We start from the raw sequence: 16,316 nt of genomic DNA on the forward strand, positions 1-16,316 counted from the left end.
TACAAAAGAAGCGCTGGAATTAGCCATGCAGCAAATAAATAATAAAGAACTCACGTATGCAGCCACTTCAAAAATGCTTGTGGATAAATCTAAACTTTGAGAAACTCAATTTCTTTGAAATTTGGTATGCGGGGTAAGATCGGACAAATTAAACGAAAAAAAAAGAATCATTTGGAACATCTATATTTGTTGTATTAGGTAAATTTTTGTGATGTCATGTTAAAGTACAGGAAAGATCGGCTACGTTCCTTTCATACACCTTGTGCTCCTATCACTAGAAATTATTTTAAATTGTTGTCCGAACTTACCCCACGACGGCCAAATCGTCATCACATCAAAAAAAAAATTGTCCTGATTTTATAGGCTTGCAAAGCAAAAAGTATTGAGTATTTATAAATAAATTAAATTTTAAATTACACTGTGTTTAATCATTATTCGTTTCCACTATTTTTCATTAATCTACTGTGTACCAAAATTGAGATAATAAAGTTTTTGCAACATCCTTGCAACTATTCGAAAATCCGTCCGATGTTACCCCAACGCACCCTATTTAACGTTGTTAATCGATTTGTCAAGAGGATTTTACATATATAAAAGCTCCGTGATATGTACGCTTACGCTTTGGGTAGATGGTATTTGAACATTAAGTATATTGCATACCTACACTAAAAGATCGCTAAGGCACTATCATAAAAAACACTATATTTCAGCGGCCCTGTAATGGCTGTTATGCTCTGTAAGTAGGTATGTATGAAAGCATAATATGTTATTGAAGCACATAATTGAATACACAAAGTACCTACCTAGGTAGATAATCTTTTAAACATCGTTGTATCATAACCTCCCTTGCTATGATTTCTTTTCTCATCATTTTTAAGGAGATGGGGTCTACGGTGTACCTACCTCTACTTATTTTGGGATAATACGCTTGTTGTTGTTATCGTGTAAATGATTCGCAAATTATCACTTCACAAAAATAACAAAAACGTTTTCCAGAACCACTAAAAAACGATTAGCAACAATTCGTCATCAAAACTGAAAAGCGGTGGCAAAAGAGGATGAATCTAATCGATCATCTATTAATAAGGAGTTAGAATGAAAGTTGGTGACTGGTGTAGCTACAAATGATGATTCGACCTCGTCAAAGGGTACAATGGCGGCGAAGGGCGGCGGGGACGACATAAATCATTGTTGTTCAGCACTGAGTGACGTCACGACTAACGACCTATTACGCTGACAGTATCTGGGTACAAATTAATTTGTTTGTCTGTAAACGCTAGTCAGGTTCCCGTGTACCCCCGTCACGGACAATTTTGATGGGATTACGAATTAACGAATGTTAAGGTCGTAAATTCATTAGTGATTATTATCTCAGATTAGCTGGTTTTGATCGTAAACCTTTATTATTAATCGAGGGTTTTATGATCAATGAATAATAATTGCCTCATCTGAATAAATAAATCAGGTAAACTGTTTCATTCGTTTATCGTCTAAATACATAACTAAGCACCTGAGTATCTGCCTCAGAATCTACATACTTAATGATAAATTCGTTTAGCTATCATCGTCGTACAATTTCTCAGACGTGTATCTACTTGGTAACTATCCACCGCTTACGAGTCTTGCCGCCGTGGTCATTACAGTACCGGCCCACAATTTCATACCAAATAGTCGTATAGCATGTCTACAAAGAAAATTCAATATAAGGTAAACTTCTGTAATCGCGCACGCGGGAGCGTTTAAAATATACAGCGACACACAATGTCGCGTGCTACACTTGGTTATACGCAAACGACTATACCTAACAACTACGTTAAAAGAAAATACGTTGGAGCTCTGAAAAAAGAAACTACATAGGAAGGTAGGTACAATTACAAGGTACAGTGCTTCCAACTGAAATGTGCAACGGAACGCCGGAGATTTTACCGTACCACCAACTAATTTAAATAGAACCGTGGCCTTACCTTGAGTGTTGTTGTTCATAACTAGTTTTTGTATCCCGGCAGTTCAAGTTACGGTGGTCGGTGTGTAAGACCTGAGGACGCGAGAAGGGCTCCTTTGTCCGCGTTGCTCGGAGCGCTAGAGGCCGTCGCTCATTTGCTGAAAGCCCCCGTCTGAAGTGTCGTCAGAAATCCGGCCATTTTCGTTTCGTTTTGCATTTCATAAAAGTCGTTTTCAAACTATTTGTAGCGAAAAGGGTGATTGTTGGAGGGTTCGTTTTGGTTTTGTGGTCCTGAATAGTTCATACCTATATCAAAATAACCTTCTTTGTTGCTTTAATATTATCTTTTTCCTTGTATTTTCGTTTCACTGTTTAGCTATTAACCAAACAAGGTACCGTTGTAGATGTCTGTTCGTATCGCAGCTACACTCGATACATAATACAAAATTCAATAATTCAATTACGCCGAAACAAAAGAAAAGAAAATAGGAAAAAAATCTAGTTTACTTGGCTCCGGTTACAAAGTGGATCGAACTGATTGGTAAAGTCTGGGTCACTGGGAGATTAGTTTGCATTATCCAATTTGTTCGTAATTGGGTCTGACACGGTGACGAGACTACGTTTCTGAGCTTCGATGAGAATTTGGCTGGACTTGCACTGGTTTTACTCAAGTAATAGCTATTGGTCTTTGCAGCCACTATTGATAATTAAATTAATGATTAATCTGGGAACATAAATGGAGGTAAAAGAAAAGAGATTGTCGTTTTACCACAATCTCTTTGTTAGGGTTTGTTGTAACAACATTAGGTACTTATTTATCCTGTTTCTCTTGCGTAACACATACTTACGTTACGAGTCTTATGTAGAGACAGACCTATATCCACTTCTTACTCTAGATACTATCTCTGAATTTGGGAATCTGAGTATTTCGAAAATAAAATCCCTATAATAGTTACCTGGCCTTGGAATTAACCCTGAAACCTCTTTGCTCGGGAGCCAAAAACGACTGTCAAGGGCGGCAGCCATCTAAAGTTCTAAGTTGCCAAGTTGAGCAGAAAACTTGTTGGTGATCTGTCTTCAGTACGAATATCAGTAATGAATCCTTTACTGGCTTAACAAGTACCAATCAGAGACTTAAACCGTTGAACAAACGATCCAATTACCAGTAATAATGTCGTCCAACAATACCATAATCCCAATTAACTTTACATTTCTCGTTGCAAGTTAATCCTCGTTAATAAAACAAACAATAATTGTAAGTATTCGTATTCGTTCGTATTCATTTCCATTCAACGTATTTCCTCGGGAATCCAGGTTTTCGCCGTAAACGGTTTTACGGTAATGACAATAAATGTAAGCATTGCACGAATAAAATTTTCAACAAATTCTTACCTACTGGAGATAGACGGTTTTTGCGCGGTGACTTTCTCGGTCGCTGTAGAATTTGCCAAGCTTGTTAGGTCTCTCGCATTTAATTCTGCAAGGCCAGCTCGGAATCAAGATGGTGCGAATTAGCAAGGCCCGCTCCGGGTCGAGAGATACCAAGAATGCGGCTGTTTGAGATTACTTTCTGATTGTGGAAAACTAATTATTCGTCCGACTATTAATGTGTAGTGATACATAAAGGTAGAGAGGTATATAGCTTGGCCAAAAGTATACAAAACGACTTTCATACATATACCTTAGGCTTAGTTCTATCAAAACAAAGGATCCCTACAATAAAACTAAAGAAGCACCCTAATAAAAGTCCCTCATAAATTGACATTCATAGAAGGAACAAACCATTTATTTATATCCATAACCTTTTACGTAAATAAAGCCTTGATATACATCAGATGCAGAGGAAGCCATTAGAATCGCAACAATCACCTTTATATAAGAAAATATCTCGGGTCTGTCCGGGATGTCATTTGCATAAGGTTGTGGCCATCGTAGCGGGCGCCCCGTCGTTCTGAAGTAGTGCTGTTACCTATCGGGATCCCGCACCGGGATTGAAACGGGACTTGAATATTTTAGGACGCTAGATTTATCATTTTGATTATCGTTTGTGTTTGGTTGAGGTATCGAATTTTTTGAGGGTGAAAAACAAGGCTAGAATTCTAACATTGATCTAGATTTTAGATATTATCTTGTCTAAGACTAAAGCGAAAAGAAAAATTGTCACACAAAATAACACCATTGTGTCGCAAAAAGGCCAACTCGATTCCTTTCTTCGAAGTTAAAGGTAAACAGAAATGCCAAAAGCTTATTGTGACAAAACACCTGTATCATCTGCTGAGTGAGCTTAACCCGGAACATAAATCAGTATCAGTACAGAAAAGTCCGGGAATCCGGGACAATGGGCAGCAATATCTCGGTTGCATGATGTGGCTGCGACTGGCCCTTTTACGACACTTCATTGCCAGTTTCATACAAACCCGACCTTTTTCAGGGTAGCTTCACTCTCGTACATTATTCTTTTTTACATAAATATGATTTGAATTATGCGATTATGACTGTATTTTGGGGACTTAATATACGTTTATGGATACCGGTTATTCAATCATAAGTACTTGTATACAAATAGGGAAATAGATATTATTTTACGTAAAATAAAAAATATGACTAACCTTAAACTAGGAGACACTTTGAAATATAGATCTTCTCTCTCTTTCAGTCTAGTTTAGCATTTTTTGGTTAATAACATTTTCTTTTGTTTTAGATCAAAACAACATTAGTTACCGTTAGATTTCCTTATACATACTCCATTTTTTCTTAACACTCAATTCGAAACACCCAAACCCAACACAGAATCGAACCTCGTCTCTCCACCAACCTACACAACCGCACCTTCCATATCGGATAGAAATTATAAAAAGGGGAACCGCGATGTAGTCCGGCAGTGGCATTCCTACCGGCTATAAATCCTCACCGTCCGCGATCCTATGTCCTGGTAGCTCATTAGTCTTAATATACGGCCACAAAAATGCGGGAAACATTTATATCAATTCTCGCGTTGCTTGCCATCGCTCCCTGCGCGAAATGTTCCGATGTCGGCAAGGACGGCTTCAATTTCTATAAAGGTGCGTTTTTGATCATTGATTTTGATCTTTTCTTATTTTTCGCTCTTTGTATTAAATTAAGAGTTATTGTTGTGTGTTCAGTGTATTGAATAGATACGCACCTACCTTCAGAGGTACATAGTCAAATAATAGAACGCCATTAATACGTTAGCATAGGAACTTCTTTTTCTTTGTCTGCCTTCATTAATCCCTGCTTGCATAGATACTCATCGGTTATTTATATTAAAGTTATTTCGTCGGAATTTCGAAATTTAATTAGAAATCGTGCCATCTTTTATTTTTGATATAAGAGCGAAATTGAGATAAATTCAATTGTTTTTACCATTTACGGAGTTAATTATTTCGACGAAGGATATCCTGCTCGCGGGCCGGTCGGCCCATTCTCTGCTTTCATCGTTCTTCGAAAATAAAAGATGGAAGGTTTATTATGATTTCAAAGACTGCCTTTCAACTCGGTGATGTAAAACGGAATTTGATAAAAAAATAATTACGAATTTTTAATATCTTCATTCCGTTGAAATCGTGGAAAGGTTTTTTTGTGCGAACATCTATGTACATAGGTACAGAATATATTCGACATTAATTCAAAAGGAGAGCTTTAATTAAAGCGAGTTTGATCTTTGTAGTTTATAAAAATCTTTTGGTTTTAGATTATCTACGTTTTATATATTAACCTCGTTTTCCTTTACTGGCAGATTACTTGCGTGCACGAACTGATGACGTCATGTCGGAAGGACCTGCATCTGGGGAGCGCATGTTATGTAAGTATTTACTTAATATTTTGATAAAATTTATTGTTCAAATAGGTTCTTAAGTTGTAATCTTCAACCAGCAAATCATAGCAAGTGTGGAAATTATGACAAAATCTCTCATGTAGATGTCCTTGGTCAGTGGAGTATGATAGGGTGTTGATGGTACAGCGTCAATTATAATAATATTTATCCTAACTTAGCTAAAGCTCTGGGTTTAGTTCTTATGTTACAAAAAGTAGTAGCAGCGCGATAGTCGCCACATCGTGTATCGCAGATACTCATGAATATGAGCCTCTAGCATGGTTTGAAACTAACCGGGTTCCTCGTCAAACAGTTACGTGAGAAGCCGAAAACCATAATAATTCACTTACAAAAAGATCAGGATCATTAAACCAGAATTCAATAAGAAATAAAACCCTGATAAAGTAATGGTCGAGTTTAAAAATTCTATAATTACCCGCTGTCCTACTTAATTCAATAAAACCGCAAGTTATTATAATATTGCATTACAATTTTATTTTTGTTTTAATTCTGTTTTGAGCCTTTATTAATTTATTTTAAGCTCATTGAGGTGAGCTGGTACTATAGATATAATATTAATATTTCTGTGTATGTGGTTCTGTTACTTATAGGCCGTTTTTAATGTGTATATGGTTAAAGGTGAGATTTTTTCGAGGGGGAAAAACATCCAATTCCTTCTTCCGCGTAGGGTGAGGCTCTTACTGACTAAAAAAAAATCTTATCATTCTCCTGCCTTGAGCTGGAGCCCCGGTAGCCTGTTACAATGTGTCAATAAAATACATAGATTGTTTTTGTATACTTTTGAATTTTTGTGATATATATTAGGTACCTGCACTTATGAGTAGAAATGCCATTTTCCAATTTCATAAAGACTCGTAGACCTATCGCGAAGTTAAACCATAAAATTGTGAATAGTACTTTCCAAAGAACTGGACATAAGCACAAGCGTATGTCCAGTTCTTTGGTTCTTGTCCATGTTTCCCAACGAAATATTAATGTAGGTAAACAAAAAAATCAACAACATCACAGCCAGAATTAAATCAATCCAATGCTCATTGTGTGTTCGTTAAAATGTATGTTTGTTTGCATAATTCAGTGTTAGCATCCCATGCGACGTATCAAGGCTGTCATTCAAATTTTCGTAATGAAAAACATTTTTTTTCCACATTGTATCATTTTGCGAAGCCCACAAAAGATATAAAAGAAACATTATTCGTTTTTTAAACGCTTCCATGAATAACAAAAGCAACAATTTTCTTTTTGAAAAGCGAAAAATGTCTTGAAAGCCGAACTGTACTGTAAAGATTTTTTGTTGTATATTTTTTAATAGTTGATCGGAGAGTTTGGGCCCTTAGGAATGAACGAGATTAAAGTACGTATCTCTGAAGAACAAAAAAACGTCGCTGCAGACTGAAAAGGCACTATGTCTGGAATTACTACTTTTACTAGTTAGTTACCTAGACATTAGCAGATCTGCGCAGGATGGCTGGCAGGAGCTGGATGCGATTCGCTAGTGATAGAGCAAAGTGGCGAACAATTGGGGAGGCCTATGTCCAGCAGTGGACTGCTATAGGCTGATGATGATGATGATACCTAGACATTCCTTTATGTAAAAGGTTATATAAGACACTAGCTACTTCCGCGCGGTTTCCGCTCTGCTTGGCTAATATTGATCATAGCGTGATGTTTTATAGCCTATAGCCTTCCTCGATTAATGCACTATTCAACACAAAAATAATTATTCAAATCGGACCAGTAGTTCTGGAGATTAGCGCGTTCAAACAAACAATCAAACAAACAAACTCTTCAGCTTTATAATATTAGTATAGATAGCTTTTGCCCGCGACTTCGTTCGCGTGGAATAGTGACTTCCGGCAAATTTTTGGTTTTAACCACATAGTTCCCGATCTCGCGGGATCTCTTCAAAAATGAGATGTGGAAGATATTCCAGGGAACTCTTCAAAAATCAACATAATGAGCTCTGCGTTTGAATTTAATAGATGTATACTCACTTAGGGCATTGAAAAAATAGTTTAATAAAAAAAGTAATTTAAAAAACTAAAAAACCCGACTGCGTTTCTTTAAAATATTAAAATGAAAAAACCCTAAAACAAGAAAGTCATCGTAAAATTTAAGCAGTCGGGACCCATTCTAAATATAAAGACTTTGTGAGGGCACATACGGCTGGCTTTCCAGAATGGGTCCCGACTGCTTAAATTTTACGATGACTTTCTTGTTTTAGGGTTTTTTCATTTTAATATTTTAAAGAAACGCAGTCGGGTTTTTTAGTTTTTTAAATTACTTTTTTTATTTTATTTTTTTTAGTTTTATTATTATTTTATTTATTTTGATATATCTAGGGTCACTCTCACAGTAAATACAAATCAAACGACTCCTATCGAGCGGAAATCCATCGAGTCGTTCAGGCTAGAGAGTGAGAAATATTCGAATTTGGCGCCAAAAATCCGCCATTTTGTTTTTTATTATTTTGATATATCCAGTGTCACTCTCACAGTAAATACGAATCCAACGACACCTCTCAAGTCAAAATCCATCAAGCCGTTTAGGCTAGAGAGTGAGAAATATTCGAATTTGGCGCCAAAAATCCGCCATTTTGTTTTTTTATTATTTTGATATATCCAGTGTCACTCTCACAGTAAATACGAATCCAACGACACCTCTCAAGTCAAAATCTATCAAGCCGTTTAGGCTAGAGAGTAAGAAATATTCGAATTTGGCGCCAAAAATCCGCCATTTTGTTTTTTTATTATTTTGATATATCCAGTGTCACTCTCACAGTAAATACGAATCCAACGACACCTCTCAAGTCAAAATCCATCAAGCCGTTTAGGCTAGAGAGTGAGAAATATTCGAATTTGGCGCCAAAAATCCGCCATTTTGTTTTTTTATTATTTTGATATATCCAGTGTCACTCTCACAGTAAATACGAATCTAACGACACCTCTCAAGTCAAAATCCATCAAGCCGTTTAGGCTGCAGAGCGTGCCAAACAATTATACATACATACATACATACATACATACATACATACATACATACATACATACACTCGAAAAACATAACCCTCCTTCTGGCGCAGTCGGGTAAAAACGGACTTAAACTAACTTAAAACTAAAGTAAGCTACGAATTACGAATTTATAACAATTAAAAAAGAAACTATATTACAACCTATCCTCTATGCTATAATAACCAAGCTTAAACTAAATAATTTAAAAGAAACGACTTAAATCTAATCTAATTAAAAAAAAATTAGACTTACAATTTTATTAAAAAAACTAACTACAGTAACTACTAATAATCGATATCAAACTAAACCTACGTTAAATAGTTTAACCAAAAAACCAGGAAAACCCAACAAATAAACTTATTAATTGACAAATACAACGAAACCAATTTAGAATATACGAAACAGCAGGACCACTACAGACAAATAATCATACGACTGATAATACACTTTTTCTACGATAGTACCGAAGCGCTCGGCCGATACCCAACTAAATGAATGTAACGAAACCATAGCGCAATCTATTTCGATCCCAACGCCATCTATCGAGGATAAAGACAACTTGGATTATTTATTTATACTCCGTTCGGGCATTTTCTTTGTACTAAAAGTTTAATTATATTGATATAATTTTTTTCATACCTTTTTACTATTTATTTACTTTTTTCGATGAATTAAAACAATAACATGAACCGAAGTCGTGTAACGATCGACATAGAATTATCTATACTCCGTTAGCATTTTCTTTGTACTAAATGTTTTATTATATTGATATTATTTTTTTCATACCTTTTTACTATTTATTTACTTTTTTCGATAAATTAAAACAATAACATGAACCGAAGTCGTGTAACGATCGACATAGAATTATTTATAAATAATTTATTTCTTACTTTTATTTTTTGATTTTAAAATAAAAATATATCTATGTCCTTTCTAAGGTTCTAAACTATATCTGTACCAAATTTCAACCAAATCCGTCAAATAGTTGCGGAGACTAATGGTATAAGCATAGAATGTTCGACGTGATTCTTTAATTTGACATAACTTTTTTATTTATGAACCGATTGACATGAAACAAACACTAAATGTAAATTTAAGCATCACAATATATTCGTGAAAACCGCATCCAACTCGGATCAGCCGTTTCTGAGATTAGCGCGCACAGACGAACAGACAAACAGACAAACAGACAAACAGACAAACAGACAAAAAAAAAGTTAATTAAATTTTTGGGTTCGACATCGACATAACAATAACCCCTGCTATTTTTTTTATTTTTATTTTCAATGTACAGACAGCACTTTTCTACGATTTTATTATATGTATAGATATACATTGCACAGAAGGTAATAACTTTTTATGAGATCTTCATATTAAATCTACTTTTCATCACTTTTGTTTCGAGCCACATGTATTGCTGCATAGATTATATTTTTCTTTGAATAGGCATCTTAAAAGAGATTTTTTTGAATAATCTTATATCGCAAAACCGAAATTCTTGACTTAGTGCCTTACGTTCTACGCCTGGAAAGCATGTCATCTGTCTTTCTTAAAATAAATCTTTATCTGAGTTCCATTTATTTATTGTATTCCTCATGGAATAGTTAGCTGTGTCTGGCCGTGGGCGATGAAATACCCAGCCCCGAAATCCCAGACAGCACTTATATATTAGACAGTTAGACTTATTTTGTTATGTAATGTATTGACTGTAACTATTACATGTTCAGAACACCTGGTTATTTGGTATGCGGGTAACAAAATGAAGATTGATTCAGTATAGAAATAGTATCTAACAGTAAGAGTTATGTTTTTTTATCTCCTATTCATTGGTTACAGAGAGCCATGTTTAAGCAGAATGCGCCAGTCGACCTGCAACCTGTCATAAAACCGACGTGAAACAACGTTTGTGTTGTGTTTACTGTGAGTGAGGTAACTGGAGGCCCGATTACTAAAAACTAACCCTTAAAAGGCCGGCAACCCCCGTACACTCAGGTGTTTCATGGGCGGCAGCGATTACTTACATCAGGTCGTTAGGCATTACCGCTTTGTTACAAAAGCTCCAGGTTTAGGAATTAAAATATGATTACGTTTCCAGACTTCTACCGGACTCCTCTATCGCTGTATCCCGGTCTTCTTCCAGCCGTTGAGCAAGAATACAGAAAGAGAACTGGGAACGCATTCAAGAGTAAGTATTTTATAGTTTTTAATATGGAGATTTTTTGTAATGAAAATCATCGAATGATTTCTCCCAAAAGAGGGAGGAACTGGGACAGACTCCTGACTACCTAAAAACCAGTTCCTACTCTTAAGTTAGGCAGTGAGCTTTTAAGGAGTTACTATTGATTAATAAGGGCATCATTTAAATGTTCCGATGAAAATATAGGTAGAACCCTTAAAGCTCCTTGAGACCTAAAAAACAAGCACCGTAAGTAATCTGATTATAGACAAGTCTAATATCTAAGTATTTTATGAGAAAATCTTCTTATTTTTTTGTCAAAATAACTTAAATCCTTTATTGGTAAAGCCGCAACTGATAGCCAGATCGAGCTCCAATTTTCTTCAGGTGAAATAATGACGACTTGTTTCGTTATAATATTACAATAAAATAATGAGAACGAAATAAATTTCGCTTACAAGGCAATTTCAATCCGTTGTTAAAAATGAAATTGAAAACGAAGTTATTACGAGATTGAACTATGAAAGGACTTTTTTGAGCTTATAATTAAGTAGTGCTGGATTGAAGAATATAATTTTATATTGTTACTTAGCGTAAGAGGTTGAAGCTTAAAATTTAATCTTTACACTGTATGCAACTAAATGTGACTAACCAGTTAGTTTATTACACCTATTTATATACTAGTTTTTGCTAGCGGTTTCGCCTTCATCCCATCACCCAAGTTTTTCCTGTCTGTATACCAAATTTCATTAAAAACCTCTTCAATAGTTTCAGTGTGATTGCCGGATAAACATCCAACCTAACAAACTTTCTCATTTGTAATATTAGTATGATACACGATGGTATATATTTCCAAAATACATGTATGACGGAACGTGACGCGAACGTGCACGTAAGAACCAAATTCAAATTTTATACGAAGTAAATCAGTTCGGCAACAAGACAGAAGCTTGTAGCACTCGCGATAAAATGTAGCCATTTCTTTTATGTTAGAATCCAACTCGGTGCACGTCGCTATAGGTACCCCATTTGCGACTACAGCGCCAATAATATTGCATAAAACTGAACATAAACTGCAGAGTAACCAGCTCTCTTTTTGATTTATGCCAGCTATGTCACAATTTCAAGAACAGAATTTGAATTGAATCAAAGTTCAGAGTGCTTGCATTTGATTTCGCTCCTAAAGGTGCGTCCAGGGTGATTGGAAAAACCAATATTTGACTCGCAATTCAGCTTCGGTTGTTACACGAACACCCAGTCGTTGCGGGTAGCCAGAAACCCGAAAATTTGTCAAGTGGATAGAGCTACTAGTGACTGCGTTTTGGAGTTTCAAAATTGAGATAACCTGAGATTTTTTTTGATAAGATTTTTGGGGAAAATTTTTGCCTCTTTTCACATGACTGAGGATGTGCATTGAAGATAATTAACACTATAAACGCCACGGTGGTCACCGGTGATCGACGTTAGCGGACGATTTGCTTTCAACAGTTTTCTATTGGCAGTCAAAGACTTAATAAATATGATAGTCTAGTGCTCGGATAATAAGGACTGTTTATTATTGTTATACCTATCCACATAGTTAAATTCAATATCTCCTGGGGTCACCCGGGCCTGGTGATCTGTAACACAGGTTCAACCTCTAACAGACACCAGTCTCATAACTGTAGCACTACAAAAATGAAAAATTGTAGTAATTTGAAAAAAAAATGTTTTTATTATCTTTAATCATAGAAGTAGGTATCCACTTAAAAAAGAGACTGAACCACATTTCACAACTAAAAATATATTTTTAAGTACACAATCTTTTAGAAACCGTAGTAGAAATTTAATGCGGCTTAAACACGTTCGTTGGAAATAAAAATAGAACGAGACGCCATTATTTTCCTTAACATGTGCTTGAAAAATATTGTGCAATAATCACAACGACGTAACGGTTTTGAACGTTACAAAACCGTTTTATTTGAAACGTTAGGAAAGCGTCGGTGTTACAGTCAGCGTTTATTTGCTCCATTTATAAGTGTTGGCTTAAGGTCGCTGGAGTTTTATTCTGTTTCATATAACTGTTTCTATTCCACCTTCGTTATTTTATTTTCCACCTTAGTGGGAAATGTGGTTTGCATTGAAGGTGTTGCTTTTGCACCGTTTAAAATGTTAAAGAGACAATTCGTAGTGTTTGCACGACTCTTTGCCGTGGTAGTATTCATTAATGTGTGTGGTGGGAATGTATTATTGTCTTTGTGATCCTTTAAGCTATATTTGTATTACAATTACTTGGGGGATTCACGAAATTACTGTTAATCACGGTTTAATGACTGTATGGTAATTGAATCGGATTGTTATTGAAATTCTTTGTAAATACAAGTGACTAAGCACATACCGTGCCTTTGTCTAAGTTTGTTTGACTTTGTGTTCGACTAATTTACGTTGTATTTTATTTCAGATCACATGTTAAGTAAGGAGCTCTGGTCTGGCGATTCTTTGGGCAAGCGTGGCTCTAAAACTGCCATCTCTCTCATCATGCAAGGGAAACATCCCTACTACGCGTAAGCTATTATTGGGAATTTTGTTATCATCATTCATAATGTTTTGGTAGTACTCGTCTTCCTATCTTTCCTTAAGATCGCCAAATTATCCATTCTTCGTCCATTCATAAATCATAACAATTGAAGTGTACACTGTATGGTCTTTATTTTTATTTAATCATCCCCAAAAGCATAGGTAGTATTTTACATTTTATCAAATCGACTTGTATTGCGGACAATTTTGATATTATGGTGGATCAAAAAACCTGTATATCTACTCAAATGTGATAGGTAAGACAGGCACTTAGACTTTGTTCTTCTACATGAGGGAATTTAACTACGAATCGTTCATTGTCAGTGACTGTGCTAGTTCTAAACACAATTCGGTAAACAGTTGTGTGCGCTAACATTGTAACGTCGCTCGGAATGGTCCGACAGAGTAAGTTCTGAGCGGAACACGCCACTGCATTGTTATCGCGTTCAACAAGTCACTAGGAAGCTACTAAGCTAGCTACCTTCGTGTACGGAATACCTATGTCTTTAGTATTATTCTCTTAGTTGTAGAAAAGTAACCTAGCGAAAACTGAACTCGTATTTATTTTATACACACCTAAAACAGTACTTGACTTGAAGTAGATGAGCAGAGTATTATAATTTTGCCAGCAGAACAGCATCTTAAGCTAATTATCATGACCCTACGTTTGGCACTAGGGTGGATTTCTATTAAAATGCTAAATATAAAAATAATACTAAATACTTAAATTAGTTAAGCCAAACCGCCTTCAGCAAGCGTGGCGCTCAAACTTTCTATGTGTGAAAAGGGGCCTTTGTTCAGCATTGGCCATTTATAGGCTGTTGTTAGTGGTGGTGGGGTAAAATGAATTCACGCATGCCAATTAGATAGTAGATAGACGATTTAAGAATCTTAAAATAATAAGTTTATCCGTAATCCGTTAAGTTTGAAATAGAACAGTGAATGTCCAGTAAGGATTCAATTCTGTAACTATTAAAGCCACGTTGGACTTCGTCCCCTACTGACACTTCGGTACTTGTTACCCAATCACCCCACAGCAGTTGAATATCGATGAAGTTTGGAATATACGTAAACCAAACCAATACGGAGGACATTTCGATCTGAAAATAAACATGGTTTACAACAGGGAGGTAACTGTTTCAAAGCGCACTAGGTCTATTTAATTACGAGTTAGGAATACACTGTATTCCTGTATTATGTATTTATTTGTTCATGAATGAATAGATTTTATGTCTATTTTACGGCAAAAAAACTTAACACTCCGTTTTTTATGACTTTCACGAAAAAATACTTAACTATTAAAACTCCAAACATTTAAGAGATTATGGGGGGACTTTATTTAAAAACTTTTTAAGAGCATCGTATTCAAACATTCAGCCTTTTGTGTTGCCACACTTAGTGTCGGGGTGAAGGAAGTAAAGAATAGAGCCAAAGAACCTGCTAAAAGGAAAATTTCCAAACTTGCTCACGTTGCAAAGATTTTTCTAAAGTTATTTATAATTCAGGAGTTTCAGTCAATTCATGTTATCGTGTACGTTGCAGGGAAGAGGGACACTATTGTCCGTACGGCAAAAGGGGGTGGTGGTGATAGGTAATACAGACTTTTTTACTCAATTTCTATGTTGGTTGAGCTTTTGTGAGTCCGCTTTGTGGCTTCTAAAAGTGCCACTATACTGCCGTGAATTGAACGGAGCACGACGCGACGCGTTGTGAACGGATTTTCCGTGCCTTTTTTATTAGAGCGGTCTACCTATGCATAGATTATGCTAGCTTGTTTTTAATTATAGTTACTAGATTACTCATACATTTCATATTATACTTTTTTCTTCTATGACATGATCATATTTATAATTCATCAGTACATGTGTAATAAATAACAAATGAGATGTGTTATGGCATTGAACTCTTTAAAGTCACTAGGAGTTCGTTTGGTCATGGCCATGAACGCCATTAGCTAATGGAAAATTTTAGTCTCATTTATATTTGGAACATAAAATTTAAATATTATGTTTATAACTATTACTATTAAGGTACGCGTCCACAGGTCCGCGTCGTACGCATCGCACGCACCACACGTAACAGATTTTAGTTTGTCTTGTATAGAAAGTCATACAACTGCGTGCACTGATCCGCATCGTACGGACCGCATCATCAGTAATGCCTACATGCGATGCGTACTGATGACGTCATACGGAATGCGTACGATGTGTACGATGAGGGCCTGTGAACGCCTACTTTAAATGAGACTAAAATTTATTGGAACATACAATTTAAATATTATGTTAATAACTATTACTGTTATGCTTCTTCTAATAAGTTTTTATTTTGTTTCAGTACCGAGAGTCCTCGCGTAGACAACAATATGGAGCCTGTAGAGTAGAAGAAATTATATAATTATTATATATGTTGCATATATCTTCATTAGGCACTCTATATATATTATGTACTAGTCACTAGTTGTTATCTGTATACTTAGAACATTATTTGTGATCGTATTATTTCAAATGTATGAAAACTAAATTGCAAAATATGTTTGATCGAAATAAATTGTGAAAATTACTTTCTGATTGTCGATTTTTCTTTATGATTCCCCTAAATAATGTCTCATAAAAGTAACGTTATTTATTCTTATGGATAAATATTGGAATTTTGAAGCAAATAAATTATTTTGATGACACTAAAGGTCGATATAAGTTTATATTATAACTTTCGTGAGACATACTAAATTCATTATTATGTTTTTCGGCTTACTCACGTAACTATCATGAGCTCGACTAG

General features: G+C 35.5%; 1 protein-coding gene across 2 annotated transcripts; it reads left to right on the forward strand.

Moving 5' to 3' along the window:
• The first annotated feature begins 4,805 nt into the window (after positions 1-4,805).
• LOC118269849 (uncharacterized) lies at positions 4,806-16,105 on the forward strand. 2 transcript variants are annotated; one of them, XM_035585186.2, is made up of 6 exons: positions 4,806-5,004; positions 5,700-5,765; positions 10,902-10,991; positions 13,423-13,525; positions 15,081-15,129; positions 15,873-16,105. In XM_035585186.2, exons 1-5 carry the CDS (start codon positions 4,908-4,910, stop codon positions 15,124-15,126), a joined length of 402 nt encoding a protein of 133 aa, XP_035441079.1. In that variant the 5' UTR covers positions 4,806-4,907; the 3' UTR covers positions 15,127-15,129; positions 15,873-16,105. The 2 variants fall into 2 exon arrangements, with proteins under 2 accessions (XP_035441079.1, XP_035441078.1); XM_035585185.2 differs by lacking the exon at positions 15,081-15,129.
• The last annotated feature ends 211 nt before the right edge of the window (positions 16,106-16,316 follow it).

Source organism: Spodoptera frugiperda, chromosome 30 (assembly GCF_023101765.2).
Source record: "Spodoptera frugiperda isolate SF20-4 chromosome 30, AGI-APGP_CSIRO_Sfru_2.0, whole genome shotgun sequence".
In the NCBI taxonomy this organism is placed as follows: domain Eukaryota; kingdom Metazoa; phylum Arthropoda; class Insecta; order Lepidoptera; family Noctuidae; genus Spodoptera; species Spodoptera frugiperda.

Excerpts from the sequence above, each read along its gene's own strand:
- LOC118269849 (XM_035585186.2), top strand. The coding sequence starts at position 4,908 with ATGCGGGAAACATTTATATCAATTCTCGCGTTGCTTGCCATCGCTCCC. Across the intron at positions 10,992-13,422 it reads AACTGGGAACGCATTCAAGA|ATCACATGTTAAGTAAGGAG; the intron begins GTAAGTATTTTA and ends ATTTTATTTCAG. Across the intron at positions 13,526-15,080 it reads GGGAAACATCCCTACTACGC|GGAAGAGGGACACTATTGTC; the intron begins GTAAGCTATTAT and ends TGTACGTTGCAG.